Here is a 22,581-nt window from a genome sequence, read left to right on the forward strand (position 1 = left end):
TGTGGATGTCAGAGTTGTCCACGAATTCCCAACTTTTCGAGACACGATCTGAGTCATTATTATACTATAATACACATAACAGTGCTTCGTAAAAGATCAAATTCATAGTGTAATATTGAAATGAAAAAAAAAAAAAAAAAAGAGTGTGTCGATAGGTACAACTTTTGAACATTACTAAATTATATGATATATCAGATTTTAGTTCAACAAAAAGTACTCTAGTTTTGACTTTCAGAAATGTCTCACGAACCCCCTGGGATAGACTCACGCACCCACTGGGGGTTCATGCACCCCAGTTAGGGAACCCCTGCTATAGTAGTATGTGACATTCTAACTCTATAAGCTGCATGATGTTGAAATGTGTAACAAAATAATTGGCACGTCACTTCATTGTTATCAATACAATCCAAATCTCTTAATTTTATATACATATGACATCAACATGAAATTAGGAAACAGCTGCTCAGGGATTTAATTGTCACCATTTTTTTTTTTTGGCCCCCAGGCATGTGATACTTTAAATGTTAAATTCACTCGGTGGAAAAGGTTCACTTAAGACTTAACTGACAGCTGTAGTGGTTGCATTTATACAATTAGAAATACAATAAAGAAACCTACCTGGAGCTCATTTACATTGAAATGTAATAGGTGCAAATAAACAGGGGTTTTCAACGTGGGGAAAAGGAACATGAAGCAAATGTTTGTAGCAAGTTGTTGACATTTGTTACTACGGTAGCTGCGATATACAGTAGCATGTTCTTTCAGACTATTATTAATATTGGCTGTTGGTCAGGCTAGCAATAAGCCTTCATTCTCCATATACAAGACTATATGATGGGTAGTGATTTTGAACTTACAGAAGAACTGACTTTTAACAATGAAACCATCTCCGAAATTGTAGTTTCAAGTCTTAATTCAGAATTGTTGATCTGGAAATTAAGAAATTAATGCAAGACACTGAAGTGGGTCAGTGCAGGGGTGCAGTGCTATTAAAAAGTTGTTACAACAAATTTTGTAGGCTTGCTGTATAGGTAGATTGGAGTTGAATTGGTTGGTGAAGTTGGTGATTATCCATACCATTTTCAGGTTCATTTGAGTTACAAGTCCTAGAAAAATGTCCTAGATATGTTGATCTGGAAAGTAAGAAATTAATGCAAGACACTGAAGTGGGTCAGTGCAGGGGTGCAGTGCTATTAAAAAGTTGTTACAACAAATTTTGTAGGCTTGCTGTATAGGTAGATTGGAGTTGAATTGGTTGGTGAAGTTGGTGATTATCCATACCATTTTCAGGTTCATTTGAGTTACAAGTCCTAGAAAAATGTCCTAGATATGTTGTAGTCTCTTCATTCTGGGAATTCTTTTACTATAGGTGTTCTGTTTGATTGGAGTTGAATTGGTTGGTGAGTGTCCATACCATGTCAGGTTCATTTTGAGGTGTCCTAGAATGTCCTAGATATGTTGTAGTCTCTTCATGCTGTGAATTCTTTTACTGTAGGTGTTCTGTTTGCTTGGAGTTGAATTGGTTGGTGAGTGTCCATACCATGTCAGGTTCATTTTGAGGTGTCCTAGAATGTCCTAGATATGTTGTAGTCTCTTCATTCTGTGAATTCTTTTACTGTAGGTGTTCTGTTTGCTTGGAGTTGAATTGGTTGGTGAGTGTCCATACCATGTCAGGTTCATTTTGAGTTGTCCTAGAATGTCCTACTGTAGATATGTTGTAGTCTCTTCATCCTGGGAATAATTTTACTGTAACTGTTCTGTTTCACATTGTCTCAAAACAATCTCTGAATGTTTACAAATGAGATTTGAACTATGATTCTCTATGCAAAAACTGATACAATACAACTTTCCAATAAGTTATGGTTGCAAACTTACAATATATCGTTTAGCACTTTGCACTCTGCAACATTAGATACAGTAATAGTCCTGGTCCAAGTACTACTACTACAGAAACAATATGTAAAGTAATATTTCTGGGAAGCTTCCAAGTGTGTATTTATATGATTTAAACCGTGTTTTGTTTGCTTTGTTTTTCCTGTACAGATGACCACCTATTTTGGAAGTGCCATAGCTTCGGTAGACTTGAACAACGACGGACTCTCAGATTTACTGGTTGGAGCTCCACTCTATTCAAGCAATCAGGATGAGGGCAAAGTCTATGTTTACCTTAACACTGGCTCGCAGGTATGCAAAGCGAAACTATTTACTGTAGTTTACTTTCTGTTTCCTACATGTCAGAAATTGTGAATGACAATTGCATACTGTACTATACTGTTGGTATATAACACAGAGAATACATACGAATGCTTTCAAGAGGAAGAATGTTTACCTTAACACTGGCTCACAGGTATGCAAAGCGAAACAAAGTCTATTAAGTTTACTTTCGGTGTCCTACATTTTTCACATGTCAGAAATGATGAAATCACACATACTACACTGTTGGTATATAACACAGAGAATACATATGAATGCTTTCAAATGTGGACAAAGTCTATGTTTACCTTTTAAACACAATCATTGTGCATCAGGGTATTAACAACTAGTACTGTAGTTTACTTTTTGTTTCATTGATAGTGTGAATGTCATATATGCCCAGATATAACACAGGGAATGATTTCAGTTGTGGGCAGTTCCGTAAACTAGTAAACCTTTTCACCAAAACTTAAAAAACTTTGAATCATTACATGTAGGGTATCAGATGAAAGCTAAAACTCTGAAGTTTCATAATATTTAGCTAATTTTCACAGAACACATTGTTTCCAGGCAGAATAAGGTGTGTATTAGTCAACCAAAAAAATCTCAAATTTGCTTCATAAAAATCACCCAAAAACAAAATGCCTATTTTTGCCTGTGTATCTTCAGTAGAATAAATATTCTTAGATTTGCTGAAGTGATATAATATATAGATTCAGTTGACAAACAGATAAAGTTACAGGGATTTCAGTTTTCTGAGAATAACTTTTTAAAAAAATGTAAATTGTCATGTGTACGTCCGTCACAGAAAAATCACATTTTTTTAAGTTTCATACAGAAGGAAGTACCCAGATTTCAAGACATCTACAATTCAATGCACATTTTGAACACTCAATAACTACATAATGTGCCTTTAATCCCTAGGATTTTATTTTTTCAGAAAATGCTGTGACAGACGTACGTATTTTCGTACGTCCGTCACGTACGTCCATCACGCGTACGTCCGTCACATTATTTTTGTTTAGATAAACAATGTATTTTAACATGTTTATCACTACATTACCTCTGAATTTAATAATCAAACCCATTAAGTCATTAACACAGATATTAGGTAGTTTTGTGGTTGCTTCATTAGCATAAATGTAGTGGTATGCAAACATTGCATACTTCAGTGTCAACTAGCATATATATTTGTGTTATTGGTTAGCACTTGGCAAGATATCAAAGAAATGGCATGGTATTGAACCACATGTTCAGTATGCTTATTGTCTACATTGATATTTAAAATTTCATCTAAAAGCCTTGTTCACATTAGAAAACACACAGAGGGGATCCGATCGAATCATATCCCTTGGTCGAGATCAACATCCTAGTGTAAATACTATCCTTCTCAGGGTCAGACCGTGACATGTTGGTCCCCTGTTCTGGGGGATATCAGTTCCAGAGTGTGAACACTCGGGGACCAAGGTGACCGAAGATCAAGGCAAACAAACTACATAACACCATGCCTGTTCCACTCACTATTAGGCAAACTAACCATGGACATATATGGAACTATTAGCTACAAACTATTTGTTTGTGTACAACATTGTTTCTTGTAGTTCTGCCATTTATCCTTCCCTCTGACCATGAGGTTTCCTTTCGATATCCAACATACTGTATATATTACACTGTGTTCAACTAGTTTTTAGTAAATACTCATCAAGAACTGTTATTGCAATTGTTAGTATTTTGTTACTGCTGTAGTATGCATGTTATTGTTTTGATGTAATTTGTTCTACATTTGCTTTAGGTTCATTACCGTTTGTGTTGGGTTTCAGGTATCATTATGTGGAAGAAAAGTTAATTTTGAACCACATTTGCTCATAGTTTTATGTTGGTGGACAGAGTTACCAGATGGTTCTTCCTTAACTTCACAGTGTTTGTGTGTATTACCTTTATAAATGTTTCATAGTTGCTATACTAACCAAGGGTGTGCCGCTGTATCTCTGTATGTTGACATGAGATATTTAAGAACTATTGCCAGTAAATGCTCTCATAGCTATTCAGCAATACTGCTGAATAGCTATTTGTAGTATGCACACCCTGGTTATAACACTGACTTCACTTGTTATAACAGTGTTATAACACTGACTTCTTTCTCCCACTTTCACCTCAATCTTGAATCAATATACATTGCATGCAGAAGTTAGTGACACTCATCTTTATTAGAAATTTGCCATACACTTTGTGCATTTGCACTTTTGTGAGAGTCACCATACAAATATTGTAACTTCCTCTTCATTGACTCAGAGTGGGAAATCAGAGCTGGAGCATGAGTTCAAGTGTGAACACTATAGGAGATTTTGGAAACATATTTGCGGTTAAATTGTCAACACAGGACTAAGAACAGGGGATCCAATGTGAACACAGCCTAAGAGCTCCTGAAGCAATACAACACAATGTATCACACATCTGAAGTTGTGAATTTCTTGTTTGCTGAAATGTGCTGTTACAGTATATCATCCATACAGAAGCTTGCAGTACATGTATTTTAATAAAAAAAAATTGTCAAGTAAATAAACAGGGTGTGAAGAAAAGTGAAAGAAAAATGGTTTGGTGCTCATACCATCTTAATGTTAATAGAGACCCATCATTCTGACCCACTAGAGAACTTCAACTCCCTAGGGGTCTAACATCTTGTTTGAAATGATGCACACAAAATTTTAAATGAGCTTACCATTGATGATTTGCATAAAATTTAAAGTGAAATATAGATTTCCAATAGAATAGAAATTTTGTGAGAGGGTAAACCTTCTTTTCACTATAACTTTTATCTAAGTTGTTCCATTAGCCACAAGTAAATGAGCTGCATTATTGTGTACATCTGTCAACAATGGAAACTCTGGGTGAAGCTCTGTCACAAATTAAAATTTTAGGGATACCAAGTAGCACTTTTGTTTGTGACGGACGTACATTTACTATATAATTTCACACGTGTACGTCCGTCACAAAAATTTGTACGTCCGTCACAGATGAATTTTTGAATATATTGCAGGGAAGTGATAAAGGTTTCAACTGCTTGTTTACTGATATGTGTAGTTAAGAGTCTTCTTCATAACATGTATAGTAGTTTTAAATTGCATCCCATCCCAATTCACAGAAATTTTCAAAAGAAAATTACGATCTGAAAAAGTCACTTTCTCTGGGTACGTTCGTCACAGGGAGGTTTTTTGAGTATTTTTGTAGTTTATTTAGATGGACAAGGAATGAAACTCCATACAAGAATAGTACAAGGTAGATGTTCCATAAAACCCAAATGAAAAGTTATCTCCTATATATGGCCATTGAGATATGGATCAACAAACTGTCCGAAATGTACGTCCGACTTTACGGAATTGCCCTTGTAAGCTTTGCTTGAGAATAGAAAATATAGGGCAGTGTTTCACTGTAGGAGAATGTTCATTGCAAATGGAAGATTGACCATGCATGCAACATCAGTGTGTGCAATTCATTAACAAGAAGCACAGTCACCATTACACCTGTCCTTTAATATACTTTTATAAAGTCATGCAACCTGTTTTATAGTTATACTATATACGTACACTTGGCCCTCTCAGTCTACTGTACCTCTGAGATGCCTCTAATTCACTTGGTTCTTGATCGTTGGAATTAGTCCTAATTAATTAGCAAGTCATCGAAAGGCTAGCCAAGAGGAAGTATGGTGGTATGTAAAAGAGGAATCAAAACTAGTGTCATGGAGAGAGTCCTGCATGCAGTTATGTTGAGTGCGAAGTACACACAGAACAATACACAATTGAACATTGGAATGGCTTCTAGCCATTACCATTACACAAATTGTGATGTTTTGTGATGTCAATGTGTCAAAGAAGATGCTGTAACTGTTGTTGTGTGGGAAAGATTCAACAATGTTTACGAACTTGTTACAGACTTTTTCAAAATGTTATTCCCTATCAAATTCTCAAGGACCAAAATCCCAACAGCTGGCTCCTATATACTTTCAACAAAAAAAAATGTTTAAAGCACTGGTATTAATAATTCACATTTTAAAATGTCTGCAGCTTGCCATCTCTGTGGTTAATGTTGATGGTCTGGTCTAACACCAGCACCCCTTATGGAGGCAGCACCCCTTATGGAGGGATGCCTTTCAATAGAAACTAAGTTATAAAGTCAGACAGATAGTCATAACATTCCAAGGTATAGATACCACACCAGATTTATAGCCTCTTCCTGTATTCAAAAGAATTCCCAAAGTGTTAAACTGAGATTTTGAAAGATAATGGTTTGTTGGTTTTTGTTGTGGTTGAGAAAATACTGGCTCTGCTGTACACAGCAGACTATTGAAATCTTCCCTGTAGATACCAAGTAGACTCGAAGCTGATTTTAATAGTTTTGTATCGTAAACTTGTCCCACAATTAGTAAAATACTGCAAATAAAATAAATACAGTACGTAGACTTTTGGAACGCAAATATTAAAAGGGGATACTACCTGCCCCCAAATATTGTTGAAGACATGATGGCCTAATACAGCTACCTCTAATTAAAAAGTTTCAATTATTATTGAAGTTTCTGTTTCCCACTGTTTTCCTGTTGTTTTTGCTCTTTTGACCAAGCCCATTGTTTTCTAAATACAGTTTCATGGAATACTCCATCAATTTATTTCAAATTTCCTTTTACCATTTTTTCACAAGGCTATAGATTATCTTTTGTTGTTTTTCCCTTCTTTTTTTGGGGGGGTGGGGGGTCGTTGGGGGGCTGGGTAAACTGTGACTATTCCATTAACTTTGTAAGGCTATACTAGTGTATATTGTAATTGCTGTGGGGTTTGAGTTACTCAAAATCCAAATGATATGTAAAATAATTGTTTATCCTTTCTTCTTTTTTTGTTCAGGACGAACCATTGAAACTGGCACAGGAAATCCAGGGTTCGAAGGCTTTTAGAGCCCGATTTGGTTCCAGCATCAATTACTGCGGAGATTTAAACAAGGATAAATTCAATGGTGAGCATGTAGTCTTAATACACAGCAGTTTTAAAGAGCTAATTCTTTAAAAATAAACAGTAGCCACCCTTTAAGGCACTGTGTCAAAAGTAGAAGTCTGAGGGGGCTGCAGCATTCAACAGCCAGGCTGCATAGAATGGAGTCTTAATTGTGTTGCACAGTTTCACACAATAGTCACTGCTGCTCTGCAGAGATAATCTCTATTGTTTGCTATGTATATAAACATGTATGTATGTATTTTAGATCCTCTTGCAAGCAGGAACTTGGGAAGAAGCCTCATTGGGCTAATTATCAAAGCCGCAAGCTGACCAAAATCAGTCTCTTAGATAAATATTTAACGTCCATGATTATGAATTGTCAATTGTCAACAACTCTTTAACTGGACGACTTACATTAATCTTGGAGTGACTGGAACCGGGGACCTTATGATCGGAAGGCACCAGCGTTAACCACTGAGCTAACACTCCTTGACTCAGCCTTGTTGAGTGTTGACCCAGCCTTGCTGCAGGGGATCTTGCAGCTGCTGCAGCTCGTCATTTTACAGCCACGCCTAACTAAGAAAACTGCTTGTGATCGTCATGAATATCACAATAAGAAGCAGTGATAGATTTGAGGATTTTATTTCCACAGATGTGATAATTGGTGCTCCTTATGAGGATGATGGTGCTGGTGCTATCTACATCTATCTCGGTGCAGCGGATGGTGTAGACACAACCTACTCACAGGTAGGTACAGTAGCCATTAAAGTTATCATTGGAATAAAAAAAATATCGTTATCACGTTTCGATCAAAATCAATCAATTTCCCATCAATCAACTATAGATCATCACTTTAAAAACAGTATTTTAGGGTAACCCCTTTAGGAATGGTATTTAGTAAATCACTTTAGGAACAGTGTTTAAGGTATTCCCTTCAGCATCAGTATTTAGGTAAATCCTGCATGAACAGTATTTAAGGTAATCCCTTCAGGAAACAGTATTTGAGGTAATCCCTTCAGCATCAGTATTTAGTAAATCCTTCAGGAACAGCATTTAAGGTAATCCCTTCAGCATCAGTATTTAGGTAAATCCTTCAGGAACAGTATTAAAGGTAATCCCTTCAGGAACAGGATTGAGGTAATCCGTCCTGAAACAGTGTTTAATATGATCTCTTAATATTTTAAGTAATATGTTCAGAAACTAGAAATTGAGGTAACCCTTTCTATATTTAAGGAAATTTTTAGGGGCAGTAGTTTGGAGTGAACACGTCAGCTACAGTATTAGAGGTAATTCCTTCAGGAACAATAGTAAGGTAATTCATTCAGAGAATGATGTTTAAGGTAGTACCTTCTAGAAGAATATATTAAGTAGACCCTTCAGAATAAATAAAGTAAGGTGTAAACCTTTCTGTGATCACTTCATCTGCAATATTGAGGTAATTCCTTCAGGAACAATATTAAAGATCATTGCTCCAGAGAAACTACTTGAAGGTAATCCATTCATGAACAAATTCTACCCTTCACTTTCAGAAAGAATATATATATTAAATTAATCTTTCCAGCATCAGTATCTAAGTTATCCATTCAGGAACAAAATTTAAGGTAATACCTTCTGACACCATTCTTTTTAAGGTATTTCCTTCAGGAAAATATGTTAAGTTAATTTTCTTTAAGGAACTTTATTAGGGTAATGGCTCCAGACACCAAGTTAAAGTAAAGCTTCAATGGCAATGTTTAAGGTTAGAATGTCCCTTCAGGAACAATGTTAAAAGAAATGAATTCTTCTAGTTTTCATATTAAAAGGGATCCTTTGTAATTGGATTAATATTTAGGAAATCCATTCTGGAACTGCTCTTGTTCCATTTCAACACACATGTTTATTTTGATACTTCGAACAGTAAATGTTGCTATTATGTGCTTTCTTTCTGGATACGATATTTCCTCAAAGATTATTATTTTTTTTTAATTTACCAAAAGGTCTGGTGGTACCCAACTCTACCATTAAATGACAGTTAAGGTACCCAGAAGATGACTTAAGTCACAACAACAAAAAACACGAGAAATTTGAATGAAAGTAGGCATAAAAAACCTGAAAAGGTTTGCACATTAGAAGAAGAAATCATTTACATTACATGAATTTGTAAACAACACAATATTCTGTATAGATTGCAACGCATAAGTCGTTTGATGAGAGCACCCTCGTAGCCATTACCCCAAGGAACTCTGAATTTAGATTAACAGGTTACGCAAGTAGGCATGTATGGATGAATTGATTGCCTGACTTGGTGGAAGTTACTTAGTAACAAACAAATATAAATCGCATTCATGAAAGTGTTGTTATTCAATCATTGAAATAAATTTGCTAAAAAAAAAAGTGACTGTTAGAAATTAAGGTTAAGTAGTCTTTCCTAATTTCTTTTCTCAGCGTATATCTGGGGCATCGCTTGACCCTCCAGTCAAGACGTTTGGCATCTCTGTACACGGTGGTAAAGATATGGATTTAAACCTCTACCCAGATATAGTCGTTGGAGCCTACGAAAGTGACACTGCCTTCCTTTTCAAGTTAGTATTTCTTGGTCTTATTCCATTTTGATGAACTTCTCTCATCACAAAATAAAGGCTACTCTGAATAAAAACCCAGGTGAGAAAAAAAGAGAAAAATAAGGTGGAGGGGAGGGGGGGAGGAAGGTGAGGTTGGTGGAGGATGTGGAAGAGAGCAAACAGAAAACGAAAATGAAGAGCAAAATTTTGTATTAAAGTAAAGAAAAATGAAAGTTTGAAAATTCAAATCAGGTGTTGGTGGTGTTAAGTGGAAGCAAGTAGTTAACCACAAGGGTCTTCAAACTTGTGGCTTATGTATGCTAGGAATTGTTAAGGAAACAGAAAAGCAGCACATTCAATTGGAAGTATAGACTCTCTATTTAGCTTTAAGTTTTTGGTTCCTTGCTGAAAGCAAAGGAACCTATGTATTCAGGTTGGCGTGTGTGTGTGTGTGTGTGTGTGTGGGTGTGTGTGTGTGTGTGTGTGTGTGTGTGACGCTTAAGCTTGTATGCACGATAACTCAACAAGGGATTGACTGATCATGATCAAACTTGGTGGGTGGGTGGCCCATAGTGAGTAGATGAACCCTATTGTTTTTGGTGCCCACAAAGGTCAGCAAAGGTTAGTTATGGTCCAAAAACCCAAAATACTAAAACTGCAATAACTCCCAGTGCCAATGTGTGACAAGGTTGATATTTTGGGACAAGTTGTGAACTGGTTAGGGCAATATTTTAAAACTTAACGGTCATGTGATCTGAGGTCACCAAAGGTCAATTAATGTTAAAAAACTAGTATTTTTGCGATAACTTGAGAACGAATTGTCCGTTAGGGTTGGGAGTTGCTTCAGTGTAATCCAATTGTCGACCCACATCTGGGTGACCCTTGACCTCAATTTGACCTTTGGTGACCTTTTCATGTTTTGGGGATTTTTACAGTTTCGATGCTATTTTCAGATGTCAAAGGTGCCTTCCGATCATAAATATGGATAGGTTGACCCCCGTGTGACCTTTGTGTGCGAACTTATATGGGGTCAAAGTTTTCGGTCAGAGTTAGGATGGCTGTACAGACTTATCGTGTTGATTTTTGGAATCAGCAGATCAAACTACATTTGAAACCAAGGTCAAAAGGTCAAAGGTCACATTAGAAAAAATGTGCTTAGTTTGGGAGAAAACGGGCGAAAAAGAAAATGTTTGGTTTTGATGCTAGATTTGGATATCAAAGGTACCTTCCGATCAAAAATGTCAATGGGTTGACACCCGGGTGACCTTTGTGTGTAAAGTTATACAAGGTCAAAGTTAATTTTCAGACATTTAATGCAATAACTCCCAGGGCCAAGGTGTAACAAGGTTGATATTTAGGGACAAGTTGCAAATGGTATAGAGGAATATTTTCAAACTTAACGGTCATGTGATCCGAGGTCATCAAAGGTCAATTAATGTTAAAAAACTAGTATTTTCGGTGAGAAAATGGGCAAAGAAAAAAATGTTTGAATTCTTACAGTTTTGATGCTATATTCACGTCTCACCAATCAAAAATGTCAATAGGTTTACCCCAGGTAACCTTTGTGTGTGAAGTTTTATGAGGTCAAAGTAAATTTTCAGACATTTAGTGCAATAATTCCCAGTTCCAAGGTGTGACACGGTTGATATTTTGGGACAAGTTGCAAATGGTATAGGGGAATATTTTCAAACTTAACGGTCATGTGATCCGAGGTCACCAAAGGTCAATTAATGATAAAAAACTAGTATTTTTGCGATAACTTGAGAACGAATTGTCCGTTAGGGTTGGGAGTTGCTTCAATTTAATCCAATTGTCGACCCACATCTGGGTGATCCTTGACCTCAATTTGACCTCTGGTGACCTTTTCATGTTTTGGGGATTTTTACAGTTTCGATGCTATTTTCAGATGTCAAAGGTACCTTCTGATCATAAATGTCAATGGGTTGACCCCCGTGTGACCTTTGTGTGCGGAGTTATACGAGGTCAAAGTTAATTTTCAGACATTTAATGCAATAACTCTCAGTTCCAAGGTGTGACATGGTTGATATTTTGGGACAAGTTGCAAATGGTATAGGGGAATATTTTCAAACTTAACGGTCATGTGATCCGAGGTCACCAAAGGTCAATTAATGATAAAAAACTAGTATTTTGGCGATTACTTGAGAACGAATTGTCCGTTAGGGTTGGGAGTTGCTTCAATTTAATCCAATTGTCAACCCACATCTGGGTGACCCTTGACCTCAATTTGACCTCTGGTGACCTTTTCATGTTTTGGGGATTTTTACAGTTTCGATGTTATTTTCAGATGTCAAAGGTACCTTCTGATCATAAATGTCAATGGGTTGACCCCCGTGTGACCTTTGTGTGCGGAGTTATACGAGGTCAAAGTTAATTTTCAGACATTGAATGCAATAACTCTCAGTTCCAAGGTGTGACATGGTTGATATTTTTGGACAAGTTGCAAATGGTATAGGGGAATATTTTCAAACTTAACGGTCATGTGATCCGAGGTCACCAAAGGTCAATTAATGATAAAAAACTAGTATTTTTGTGATAACTTGATAACAAACTGTCCGTTAAGGTTGGGAGTTGCTTCAATGTAATCCATTTGTCAACCCGCATCTGGGTGACCCTTGACCTCAATTTGACCTCTGGTGACCGTTTCATGTTTTGGGGATTTTTACAGTTTCGATGCTATTTTCAGATGTCAAAGGTGCCTTCTGATCATAAATGTCAATGGATTGACCCCAATGTGACCTTCGTGTGCAAAGTTATACGAGTTCAAAGTTAAATAATATTAATGAGGTCACAGGTCAAACGTGAAAAACTCCCAAGTTGCAATAACTTAGCTACTATTTATTGGAATTTCGTCAAACTTGGTATGATGATATTGGTAGATAGTCTCCACACACTAATGTGTGTTGCAATTGATATCATGCATGTTTATAAGGGGGGGGGGGGGGGCTAGCATTATTTCGTTATGAAAAGTTTGTATGCACAATAACTCAACAAGGGAATGACCAATCATTACCATACTTGGTGAGTGGGTGGCCCATAGTAAGTAGATTATCCCTGTTGATGTTGGTGCTCATTTCATGAATATTAATGAGATCATGGGGTCAAACGTGAAATACTCCAAATTGCAATTACTTGGCTACTATTACTAGTCGGAATTTCGTCAAACTTGGTATGATGATAATGGTAGATAGTCTTCACACACTGATGTGTGTTGCAATTGATATCAGGGCTTAGCATTACTTTGGCAACAAAAGTTTGTGAGCATAAATTACTGTTGTTGTATTAGGGCTTTGTTAGAAATTTCCCTATGAATGGAACTAATGAACAGCAGCAAGGAACCATGAAATGTTTTCATTCTGGTTATCACACCCTTCTCCCCCACCCCCCCCCCCCCTTACTACTACTTCTCCTAACTTTCTCATGTGTGTTCTTATCCTCAAGCTTGTCCCCCTTACATTATCATGGGATGACCTTTATTAGGGGAATGTCTAGACACTCAGATTACATATTATTATGAGAACATACATTTTGATGTGTGTACATGTTTCGTCTCTTTTGACAGGGCTAAACCGATCATAGAAATATTAGCGTGGTTGGAACTGAGTCCGGATTCAGTGGATCCAGATTTGACGACCTGTTCCTTGAATGGTGAAGACTATGTGTGCGTACAAGTTACTGCATGCTTCCAGTTCAGCGGTGTCAGTCCTACTTTTGATCTAGGTGAGTGAGGAGGAGTGTCTTCAATGTTTCATGGGTAGTCATGTCCTCTACAGTGGCGGAGCTAGGGGTATTGGTCAGGGGGGGGCGAGAATGGTCTGTAGGGGCGCTCTCAACACTATCTAAGCGGAGCGCTACCACAGGTTGGCGCGAAGCGTACAGAAATATTTTGAGTAAAAGATACTCCAAAGATCGCCGGAAATGACCCTTTCCGGGCCTTGCTAATTTGCAGATAATGTGACAAATGTCAATAGGTAGATGAGAGCGCAGTAAAAATGTCAATAATCGTGAAGAAATAAAAAGTGGTAAAAAGCTGAAAAGGGCGCAAGCAGTCCATTTGAGTCCATCAGGGGGGGCATCCCCCCCCCCTGACTGTATGGACGCTCCGCAACTGGTCCTCTAAAGGAGTGAAGTTGCCAACTTATTGAAGAATTTAATTAAAAATTACAGAGGATTGACCAAAATAAGAGTGTCAGTCAATACAGGATGATTAACCTTAATTGATTTAAAAATCACCTAATACATTGTCAAATAACTCAAGTAATCAATGATTTAGTTCAATTTCAAAACAAATTTCCTTGCTGGCCCCTTAGTCTATGTTGTTGTTGTGTCAAAAAACACTATTTTTAGTCTCCAAAATGTTGGTTATCTTTTTTCAATTTTAGTGCCATAAATGTGACTTTTTGCCCTAATCTTTGCCTTCCCTTAGCAGCAGAATGCATGTTTCAAGGCTCAAGAACTACAGCATTCACAACAAATCCAGCAAATTAACATCAGTGCTATTGTTTCTAACAGGCAAAACAAAAAATGAGTCCCACATTTTGCAAATAAATGTTCATGTTTCTGAATGTTGTTTATTATGAATTACTGAAAATGTGGAGATTTTGGGTACAAGAACTGGTATAGATTTCTGCATTTGTATGGCAACTTGACCTCTTTTGTGTAGCTTTTGCATTTTGATACTATATAATTAAAAAACATGTACCCTTAAAAGTGTCATTACCTTCGGTGAAAAAACATCCTCAGAAAAGTCCATAATTTTGCAGTTCACTGTATGTCCGTAGTAGAAAATATTTTTTCAGTGGGGTGAAGAGGATATCCTAGGGAAGTACTTGATAGTTGAATAGGTCATGCCTATAACCAGAATTTGGAAGTTGTTGGGGTAGCTGAGCACAGGGGTTTCTTTATTCTTGGACAAAAATTATGAAGGGAATACGGTTAAGCGTCCTGTCCGTTAAGATGCTTCTTGTTAGTTTGTTGTGGTAGATGTGACAACAGAAGTTTGAAAGAAGTTTGCAGTTACTTGTCATACGTACGGGTATTAATACTGTAAGCCAAAGGTCTAAGATACTCTCATAACAGAAGTTCCTTGTGTGCTTTGCATAGAAACGTGAATCAGGGCTACAGCGACTGGTGTATGTTAAAGGATAAATTTATGCAGAATTCTAGTCTTGGTATGTCTTAGACCAAGAAGAAAAAAAGAAAAATTGAAGTCTGGGAATGTTTCTGTAGCTTATTCACCTTGAAAATGTACTTCATCTCAGGATTGCTCCTTTAAGGATAACTTGATGATGATGTAGACTCCTTAGTTTTGGGACTATTATGTCAATGTTAAACCATTGATGTACCAGTTCTAACAGTTTGCCCAGAGTGTTTTCTTTTAAATTTAAACCACCGGGGCACACTTGGATGACATTTGACACCATGGATTTTGTCATTGACAAACTTGTAACAAATCATAAAAGTGTCAATTTTCAGGCCAATAAAGTCTCTTTCTTTCCCCCGTTGAGTTGTGTGTTGTATCTTAGAAACTGACTCGGTGGTCAGTGTGTTAGACTGAGTAGTCCAGTCACCTAAACTGATGTGCCTCAGATAAATAAAATGGTCATTCCTCAGACGTTAAAGGGTGTGAAGACTCACGCAAAAAGAAACGTCTAATGCGGGTAATTTGACCTAGTTTCGAATGAAGTGTAACAGAAGTGTTAGACACCACCATCGATCCCAGAAAATATACACACACAGCTTGCTACCATCGTTGGTTAGACACTAGGGTACAGTCAGTACATACAGCTGCATTCAATACCCACAGCACAGTGTATAAATGATACAGCGATGGACATCGCAGGTCCAGCTAAAGATAACAAGGTATCACGTTTCATTACTGTACTGTCTCCATTTTGTAGTGACACGAACAAAACGTCACTTGTAAGCAACAGAAAGTTAACTTTTGCAGATGGCCGTATGCGGTTTGGGGCGAGTCTTCAATGCCTTTAATAAAGGGTATACTAATACAACCTGGACTGACAGCAGTGTTTGTTTAAAGGTCTACAAGATGTGAATGTTGTGCCTACAGTAACCCTTTAATGATGAAACAAATCCAACTGTCATAATTTAGACCATGTGACAGAAACTTGTGATGAATAAGTTTCCAATATAGACAAGTAATGTGATCCCATTTAAATAGATAGAGATATCTGTAGTTTTACAAGTCCTTCATGTATGACATTGAAGATTTGAGAAAGTCCACTTTTTTTCTCTTTTTTTTAAATGGCTACAATCTATTCTCTAATTTGCCAATTCTTTGCAGATATTGAGTTTTCCATTGACGTCGATGAAGAAAACACCAAGGCAGGAATCGAATCTCGATTCCTCCTCACCGAATCAAAGTTGACGCACGTTGACGGTATGGTTGGCATTCCCGGGGAGAATATTAGAACCTGTGCAGATTCGTACACGGCATATCTTTCTGTAAGTGTTCTAGAAACAGTCTTTGTGTAGATCAGACAATTGCTGGAGGTGTGGAATGCGTAGTGATCTGAAACACTGGGGACTGACCAAAGATAATTACTACCTGGTCCAAGCAATTACTACCTGGTCCAGAGATTCATAGAAGTCACTAACATCTTTCTCCACTTTAAGTTACATTTTTATTCAGAGTAATGAAAGGGTACGAAAAAATTAATGTGCATTTTTTCGTATTTTCATTATTTGGTTATATTCCCTTCTATATTGTGTTGAAGTGGTAAAGTTGGTGTAAATATGTTACTATTCCCACCTGGGAAAGGTTTGATCTACTACATTTCATTTGCCTTTACATGTGTACACTGTACTGTATAGCCTAAGCTTGTTTGCTTTCAATGCAACAAAACTTGACCTTTCTACTATTGGGCAGCTCAAAAGTTTAACACCTCCCCCCCCCCCACATCCATGTCAAATTTAGTGTAATGGTCCCCACAAAGTTGAAAAGAATCTTTCCATACTTAAAACTTGTGACTGGTCCATAAATACACAATAGAAATGACCATTTATTAAACAAACATGTTTGATGATGTACTTTCTACAGACACACACATATATATATATATATATATATATATATATATATATATACATATATATATATATATGTATATATATCTATATAATTAAAGAACATCATACCAGAAAAATTCCAATTCACGACCGTTTTCGTCCTGTTGTTCTTTATTTATTTTGATCACGATTACTTTTCAGGACAAAGCCAGGGACCTCCTCACACCAGTTCCAATGAAACTCACCTATGATGTCTTCAAGTATCCAGTTGTGACCTCCGTCCGAGGAGACGAGCCCCTCCCGTTTCCTGGGGGTCTCCCGCCAGTCAGTAACAGCTACGACTGTGAGGCGCAGTACGTCACAGAAGAGGTAATACTGCCTCTCCCTACTTGAGATATTTAGTGGTATCTCACAGAGACTTTTATTTATTCCGTAATATTGTCAACAATCTGTACCTGCATATCAACGCACATTGTACCACACTTCTTCAGTTTAACTAGAAAAATGTTGAAAGTGTCTTAAAAGAGAGACTTAGTAAAGGTAAATCATGGCTTTTTATTTATAGCAATATTTTGTGATGGTAAGTTGTACCATATATATATACATAAATATAGAGGGCGGCAGTCGAGCTTCCATTGTAGCAACAAGTTTTGGCAATTGCTTGACCGTTAATTGCTTCATTTACATTCAGAAGCAATGAACTTAGGGTCATCATGTTTTTCGTTTATAGCAGTGTATTGGATTTGACCAGTTTGTATTTATTTCACCAAATTGAAATAAGTCTTCCTGTAAGATGTGATTATAATTTATCAAAGTATGACATCTACAGTTGCTTGTCTTATCCACTGTAAGTTTGTCAGTCAACCCAGCAATATAACTGATGCAATATTTCATTGGAATAAATTGACTTTTGCCAAATCGTCTGTACAATACTACTGAATGCATTCAGACTCATCGAATATGGATTTGAAGTACAAACAATTTAGCCGAAATGAAGAGTATGTGAAACATTCACCTAGTTATGGGACTAGGTGGTAATAGGGGGAAAAATAGCCCAGATTCAACCCAAAATGGCATGAAAGATCATTCATGAACTCTTAGTGCTGCAATGCATTGTGGGCAGTATGAATAAAACAGCATTGCCAACGGTATTGAGGAATTTTTATATTACCCCCCTTCTTGTATTTTGCCTGTTTGAGCAATCTTCCCATTCTTTGGATATCAAAATATCAAAATAGGTGGTAAACCGTTTTAAGGCACCATGAATTTTATTGTTACTCAATTGACACAAAGGTTGTACCAAATTGCTTATTTTCCTCTCTTCTAAATTTTAATAATTCTACCTACCATATTAAGCAAAGCCTGTAATGATCTAATATCTAGGCCAAAATTTCTAATCATTTATCTTTCCCATAATAAGCAAAATTACAGGGATTTATCCTTCTATCTAATGCCTCTCCCTGTTACAATGTTTTATGTTACAAATTAAGTGACTGCTTGGTTCATGTAACAAATGTTAAAAAATCTCCGAATTTATTCATATCATGACTGTTTTTTTCCAAAAACATGTAAGGAAACCCCTTTGTTCCAATATTGTTTAGCCTCCTGTAACCTCTCTGCCACAAGTATGTCACAGGTTTATTTCACTGTTATTGACTTTCTATTGCTCAAATGATCTCACAAATTGTAGGATTGTGCACCATAATGGGAGTGAGGGTACCCCTCTTAAGTACCATTCTGAAAGATTGTCGGCCTCTATGAACCCATATATCTGTCTGTCTGTCTGTCGGTCTCAGGACATTTTCTATTCCGCCCTTTTCTTTTGCTCATATTAGCCTTGAGGGAATTTGGGATTCAAGTTTATTCAGAGTATTTTAGTACATTAGATTACTCATCTTTCTTTGGAGTTTTTATATTTAAGATTACTTATCAGAGTTTGAAAAGTTCAAAGAATAGTGGTGGGGGAAGGGGGTGGGGGACAGTTTGGAGGAGGTCCATTTTAAAAAATTCTGCTATAATTAAAATAGATATTTAAAAAGAATACAGTCAAAACAAATTGGCTAAAACTGTTCAGGAGATAAGGAGTCAATGTTAATTTTGCCACATAGTAGTTGATTTGCAAAGCCTCATTTGGTAAAAATATTTTGTTGCTGATCTGGTTCATCAATGTGTTTGTCATGCACCATTGCTGTCTGGCTGGCTGCTCCATTGATAAAGATTAACCCTTCAATGCACAGAAGTGACTTTATAGGTTTTAGTCACAGGGTTTCAACTGTTTTTATTTTCTTCGTTTTTACCATCTAGGTAATTTTTGTCCAAAACTGTGGAAGTGATGGTATCTGCCAGACTGACATTGAACTCAACGTTGAAGCTGAGTTGCCTGGGTAAGTCAGTCCAATTGCAAATTATCCCTTCACCTTAAACTCCTCCTCCCCCCACCCCACCCCCACCCCCACCCCTCCTGCCTACACCCATACTCCTTTAAAGTAGAGGAGGAATTCTTTGCATTTCTTTTTACGAAAGGTAAAAGATTCCTACGTTGTTCTGTAGATAGTTTCCTCATTTCCTGTTACCTTTTACAAAAACTGTTCATTCGATGCTTGGCAAAAGAGAAAATGATTAATTAACAAGAAAAGAAAAGTTCTCACGATGATCTTCTCACTTAATTAGCTTAATTGAAACTTGTTAAATGAAACTAAATTCCGGAAGTCCTTATTTGGTACTGAAAAGTGTTTATTATTATTTCACAAGCATCAAGTTTAAAATGACGCAGGACTCTCACCCCACGGTAGGAAAACTAACCAACCATGGAGGGTCACGTGACCTTCTACCAGATGCTACTAACATATTTGTTAACCTTTCGTCAGTTGGAAGTGCTAAACGATCTGTGACAACAGAACACACTGTAACTAGGTCTTTATGAAAAACAAAAAACAATGAGTATAATTGCTTAGGTTTAATGATAACTTTTTTGAGATTTACTCATAAAAGGCATGATTGGCATGGACCCTGGCTAGTATTCGGACATCTACTGTCAGAGTCTTATAATACGTACGCCGGTCACTCTTACGCACCTTATCACATACAAAAATTGACAAGGAGCCTTGTGTTGCTAAGGAACAACAAATCCTGTTGTCTGTTTCTCTTGTCTCTGTAAATTTGTGTACAGTCCTTATAAGCTGAGCGCATTGCAGCAGCTGCAGTTGTATTGTTTGAAAGAAAGCAAAGACTCAAAATGAAACTTGCAGTAAAAATTGGAAAAATGTACCACTTAAGATCTAGATGCCATTGTTCGCAGTAGCTTCACAAGGAATGCGGTAGCTATGAGAGCAGGACACCGGTATAAGAGATGAGTGGTTGATACATTTTTTTTGGGGCGTCTCCTAATTGACTGAGTCGATCCAGGTTTATGTGTATGCCGATGTGCAGAAATGACAAAGGAAGCACTAGACCATTATGACATTCTTTCCGGGCATGAAAAGTTGCAGTAATGTATTTCCTTCTTCAGTCAATCATGCTGACTTGACTGCTTTTGGGTTTGATTATTGAAAGTGAAAAATGAAACAGAACAGCAGACAAGGAAGTGACAAGAAAACTTGAACACAGCAAAGAAATTATTGGCTTTAAAATGGAAATTTGAACCAGTTACCTCAAGGTTATGAGCCCTCCCTAGTCTGTGCTATATGCCAACAGTCCTTTGAATTACCACAGACAACTTATGGGCTGCTGGATAGCTAAGTTAGTAGAGCACATTAACCTTCAGGTCACTGGTTTGAATCATGTTTTTATAAATAAAGTATGATGATGTCTGTGAAGTGGCGTTGACCTCTCAGTACACGTACGATCCCTTTCAAGTTACTATGAAAGGATTGGTTCAATTGTCATCCATGTTTATGTTATATGAAAGAGGACAATAAAAGAAACACAATGGTGAAAAAACTGTTCAAATATCTCTTTTGGTTAAAGAGATATTCAAGTGTAAAGTTTTATCAGATTGTGTAGAAACTGCTGAAATCTGACTAGCTATGATGTCACATCCTCACATTCCTGAAAAGTCTTTGTTTTTTTCTCTAAATGTTTTGTGAGATTTCATGACTTTCAACCAAAAGATATGTCAGGAGATCTCTTATTTGTCAAAGGAAGTATTTGAGATTAAACATCTGAAGAATTTTTGATTATATTATTTTCAAATGTGTTAAAAAATGTAAATAATTTTTAAAGAAATATATTTACAAATGTTAAGGAAGTGAGGATGTGACGTCACACCCTCACAGTAAGTCTTTCTACACCAGTCGTTTTCAAAGAACATTTGATATCTTCAAAATGTCATATCTCCTTAACAGAGCATGCTATCATGGTAGTTTCTTCACTGTTCTTTTTGTCTTTTTGTGCTCTTTCATACAAAATAGACATGTCAAACACCAGAACCAATCATTTAATGAGATTTTTAGACAATTTTCCATTCCATTTCCTCTGTAGAAATAAACGAGATGAGTTGATCCTTGGTGCTTCCCCCACCCTCTACATCAATGCCAAAATTGATAATAATGGAGAAGAGGCCCATCAGGCTATCTTAAAGGTTTATCACCCTAGTGATATGGGCTATGAAGGCGTGGAGATTGAGGCAGTAAGTAGTTGTCATAGAAACCATTTCATGATATGAACTTTTGCTTAAAAGGTGTTTGCCTCAAATCATGCCAAATAGCTTAAAGTTGTTCCTTGGATATTTTAAACTTCTGATCATCGAAGGTGCTTCCACAGAACTTTTGACAGTGTTAAATTGGACAATAAATTAGTGTTGAGAGGAAATTCTTTTTTTTGGGGGTGGGGTTGGGGGGTTGAGGGCAGTATAACACTTGTTGCAGTTTGAGCTTGCCTTGAACATTATTTGCCTTTCTAGCATATATTTGAGTGTAATAATAATGACCTTTAATGGTAAAATACATCTTACAACCATTATTCTTTACTCTGGGTTCCCTGTAAGAATAATGTCTTCATGGTTCATATTTCAGGAACAAAAGTTATACAAATTAGAGAGAGAGTAATGTTATCAATGCTTCATCAACATATAATTCATGACTTGCTAACAAGTATTATATAATAATAAAATAGTACTTATATAGCACATTCATCAGCAACGCTGCTCAAAGATCTCTACAAAATACAGGAGATATTCAAAAGCAAATAGTAGAAAAATATCCCCTAAAAGGTATACACCATAAAACCTATAATAGAATAGAAAAATACATTAAAGCTATGGTGATGCAAAAATACTGTACAGTTCAAACATCAAAGGCAATTCTAAAATAATATGTTTTTCAGCGATGTTTTAAAACTGGCAAGCCTTGCCCAGGTACGTACTGAATTCGGCAAGGCATTCCATAGCTTGGGCGAACATACTGAAAATGCCTTGTAATATGGGAAAACTGATGCCCAAGCTATAATAAAGAAGAGAGAAATGCTCTGCTTTAAGACTCCAGGAGTTAGTAATACTGAAGATGGATGGCATCGAAAAAGGGGTGTTGTGGTATCCATTTGTTTTGAGAAAATTTGTTTTATTTGTCAAGCACTTAGAGCTTACTTTTAGATTAAGTGCTATATAAATGTAATAATAATACTTAAAAAAAATTGTTGTCATAGTTCAATGTCGATGTATGGTAGATTCCAGAATTTGATGTCTCAAATATTTCTGGTAGAACTTCATCTTTCTGTCCATAAATTATTTCTACATCATAAAGAAAAACAAAGTCATTTTAAAGACTTCACCAGAGTAATAAAACAGCCAATGTTTTCATTGTAAATGCTGGAACTTTTTGGTGCAA

The 22,581-nt window shown here is 36.7% G+C and overlaps 1 protein-coding gene across 2 annotated transcripts in view; it reads left to right on the forward strand.

Moving 5' to 3' along the window:
• Positions 1-22,581, forward strand: part of LOC139958895 (integrin alpha-9-like) — a 96,058-nt gene that overhangs the window by 55,254 nt on the left and 18,223 nt on the right. For both annotated transcript variants that reach the window (XM_071956319.1, XM_071956318.1), the window contains exons 8-16: positions 2,044-2,184; positions 7,086-7,194; positions 7,825-7,919; positions 9,597-9,733; positions 13,293-13,450; positions 16,035-16,195; positions 16,961-17,128; positions 19,064-19,143; positions 21,239-21,386. In XM_071956319.1, the coding sequence (XP_071812420.1) occupies positions 2,044-2,184; positions 7,086-7,194; positions 7,825-7,919; positions 9,597-9,733; positions 13,293-13,450; positions 16,035-16,195; positions 16,961-17,128; positions 19,064-19,143; positions 21,239-21,386 (1,197 nt within the window). The remainder of the gene's footprint in view (positions 1-2,043; positions 2,185-7,085; positions 7,195-7,824; positions 7,920-9,596; positions 9,734-13,292; positions 13,451-16,034; positions 16,196-16,960; positions 17,129-19,063; positions 19,144-21,238; positions 21,387-22,581) is intronic.

This window comes from Apostichopus japonicus, chromosome 18, assembly GCF_037975245.1.
Source record: "Apostichopus japonicus isolate 1M-3 chromosome 18, ASM3797524v1, whole genome shotgun sequence".
In the NCBI taxonomy this organism is placed as follows: Eukaryota; Metazoa; Echinodermata; class Holothuroidea; order Aspidochirotida; family Stichopodidae; genus Apostichopus; species Apostichopus japonicus.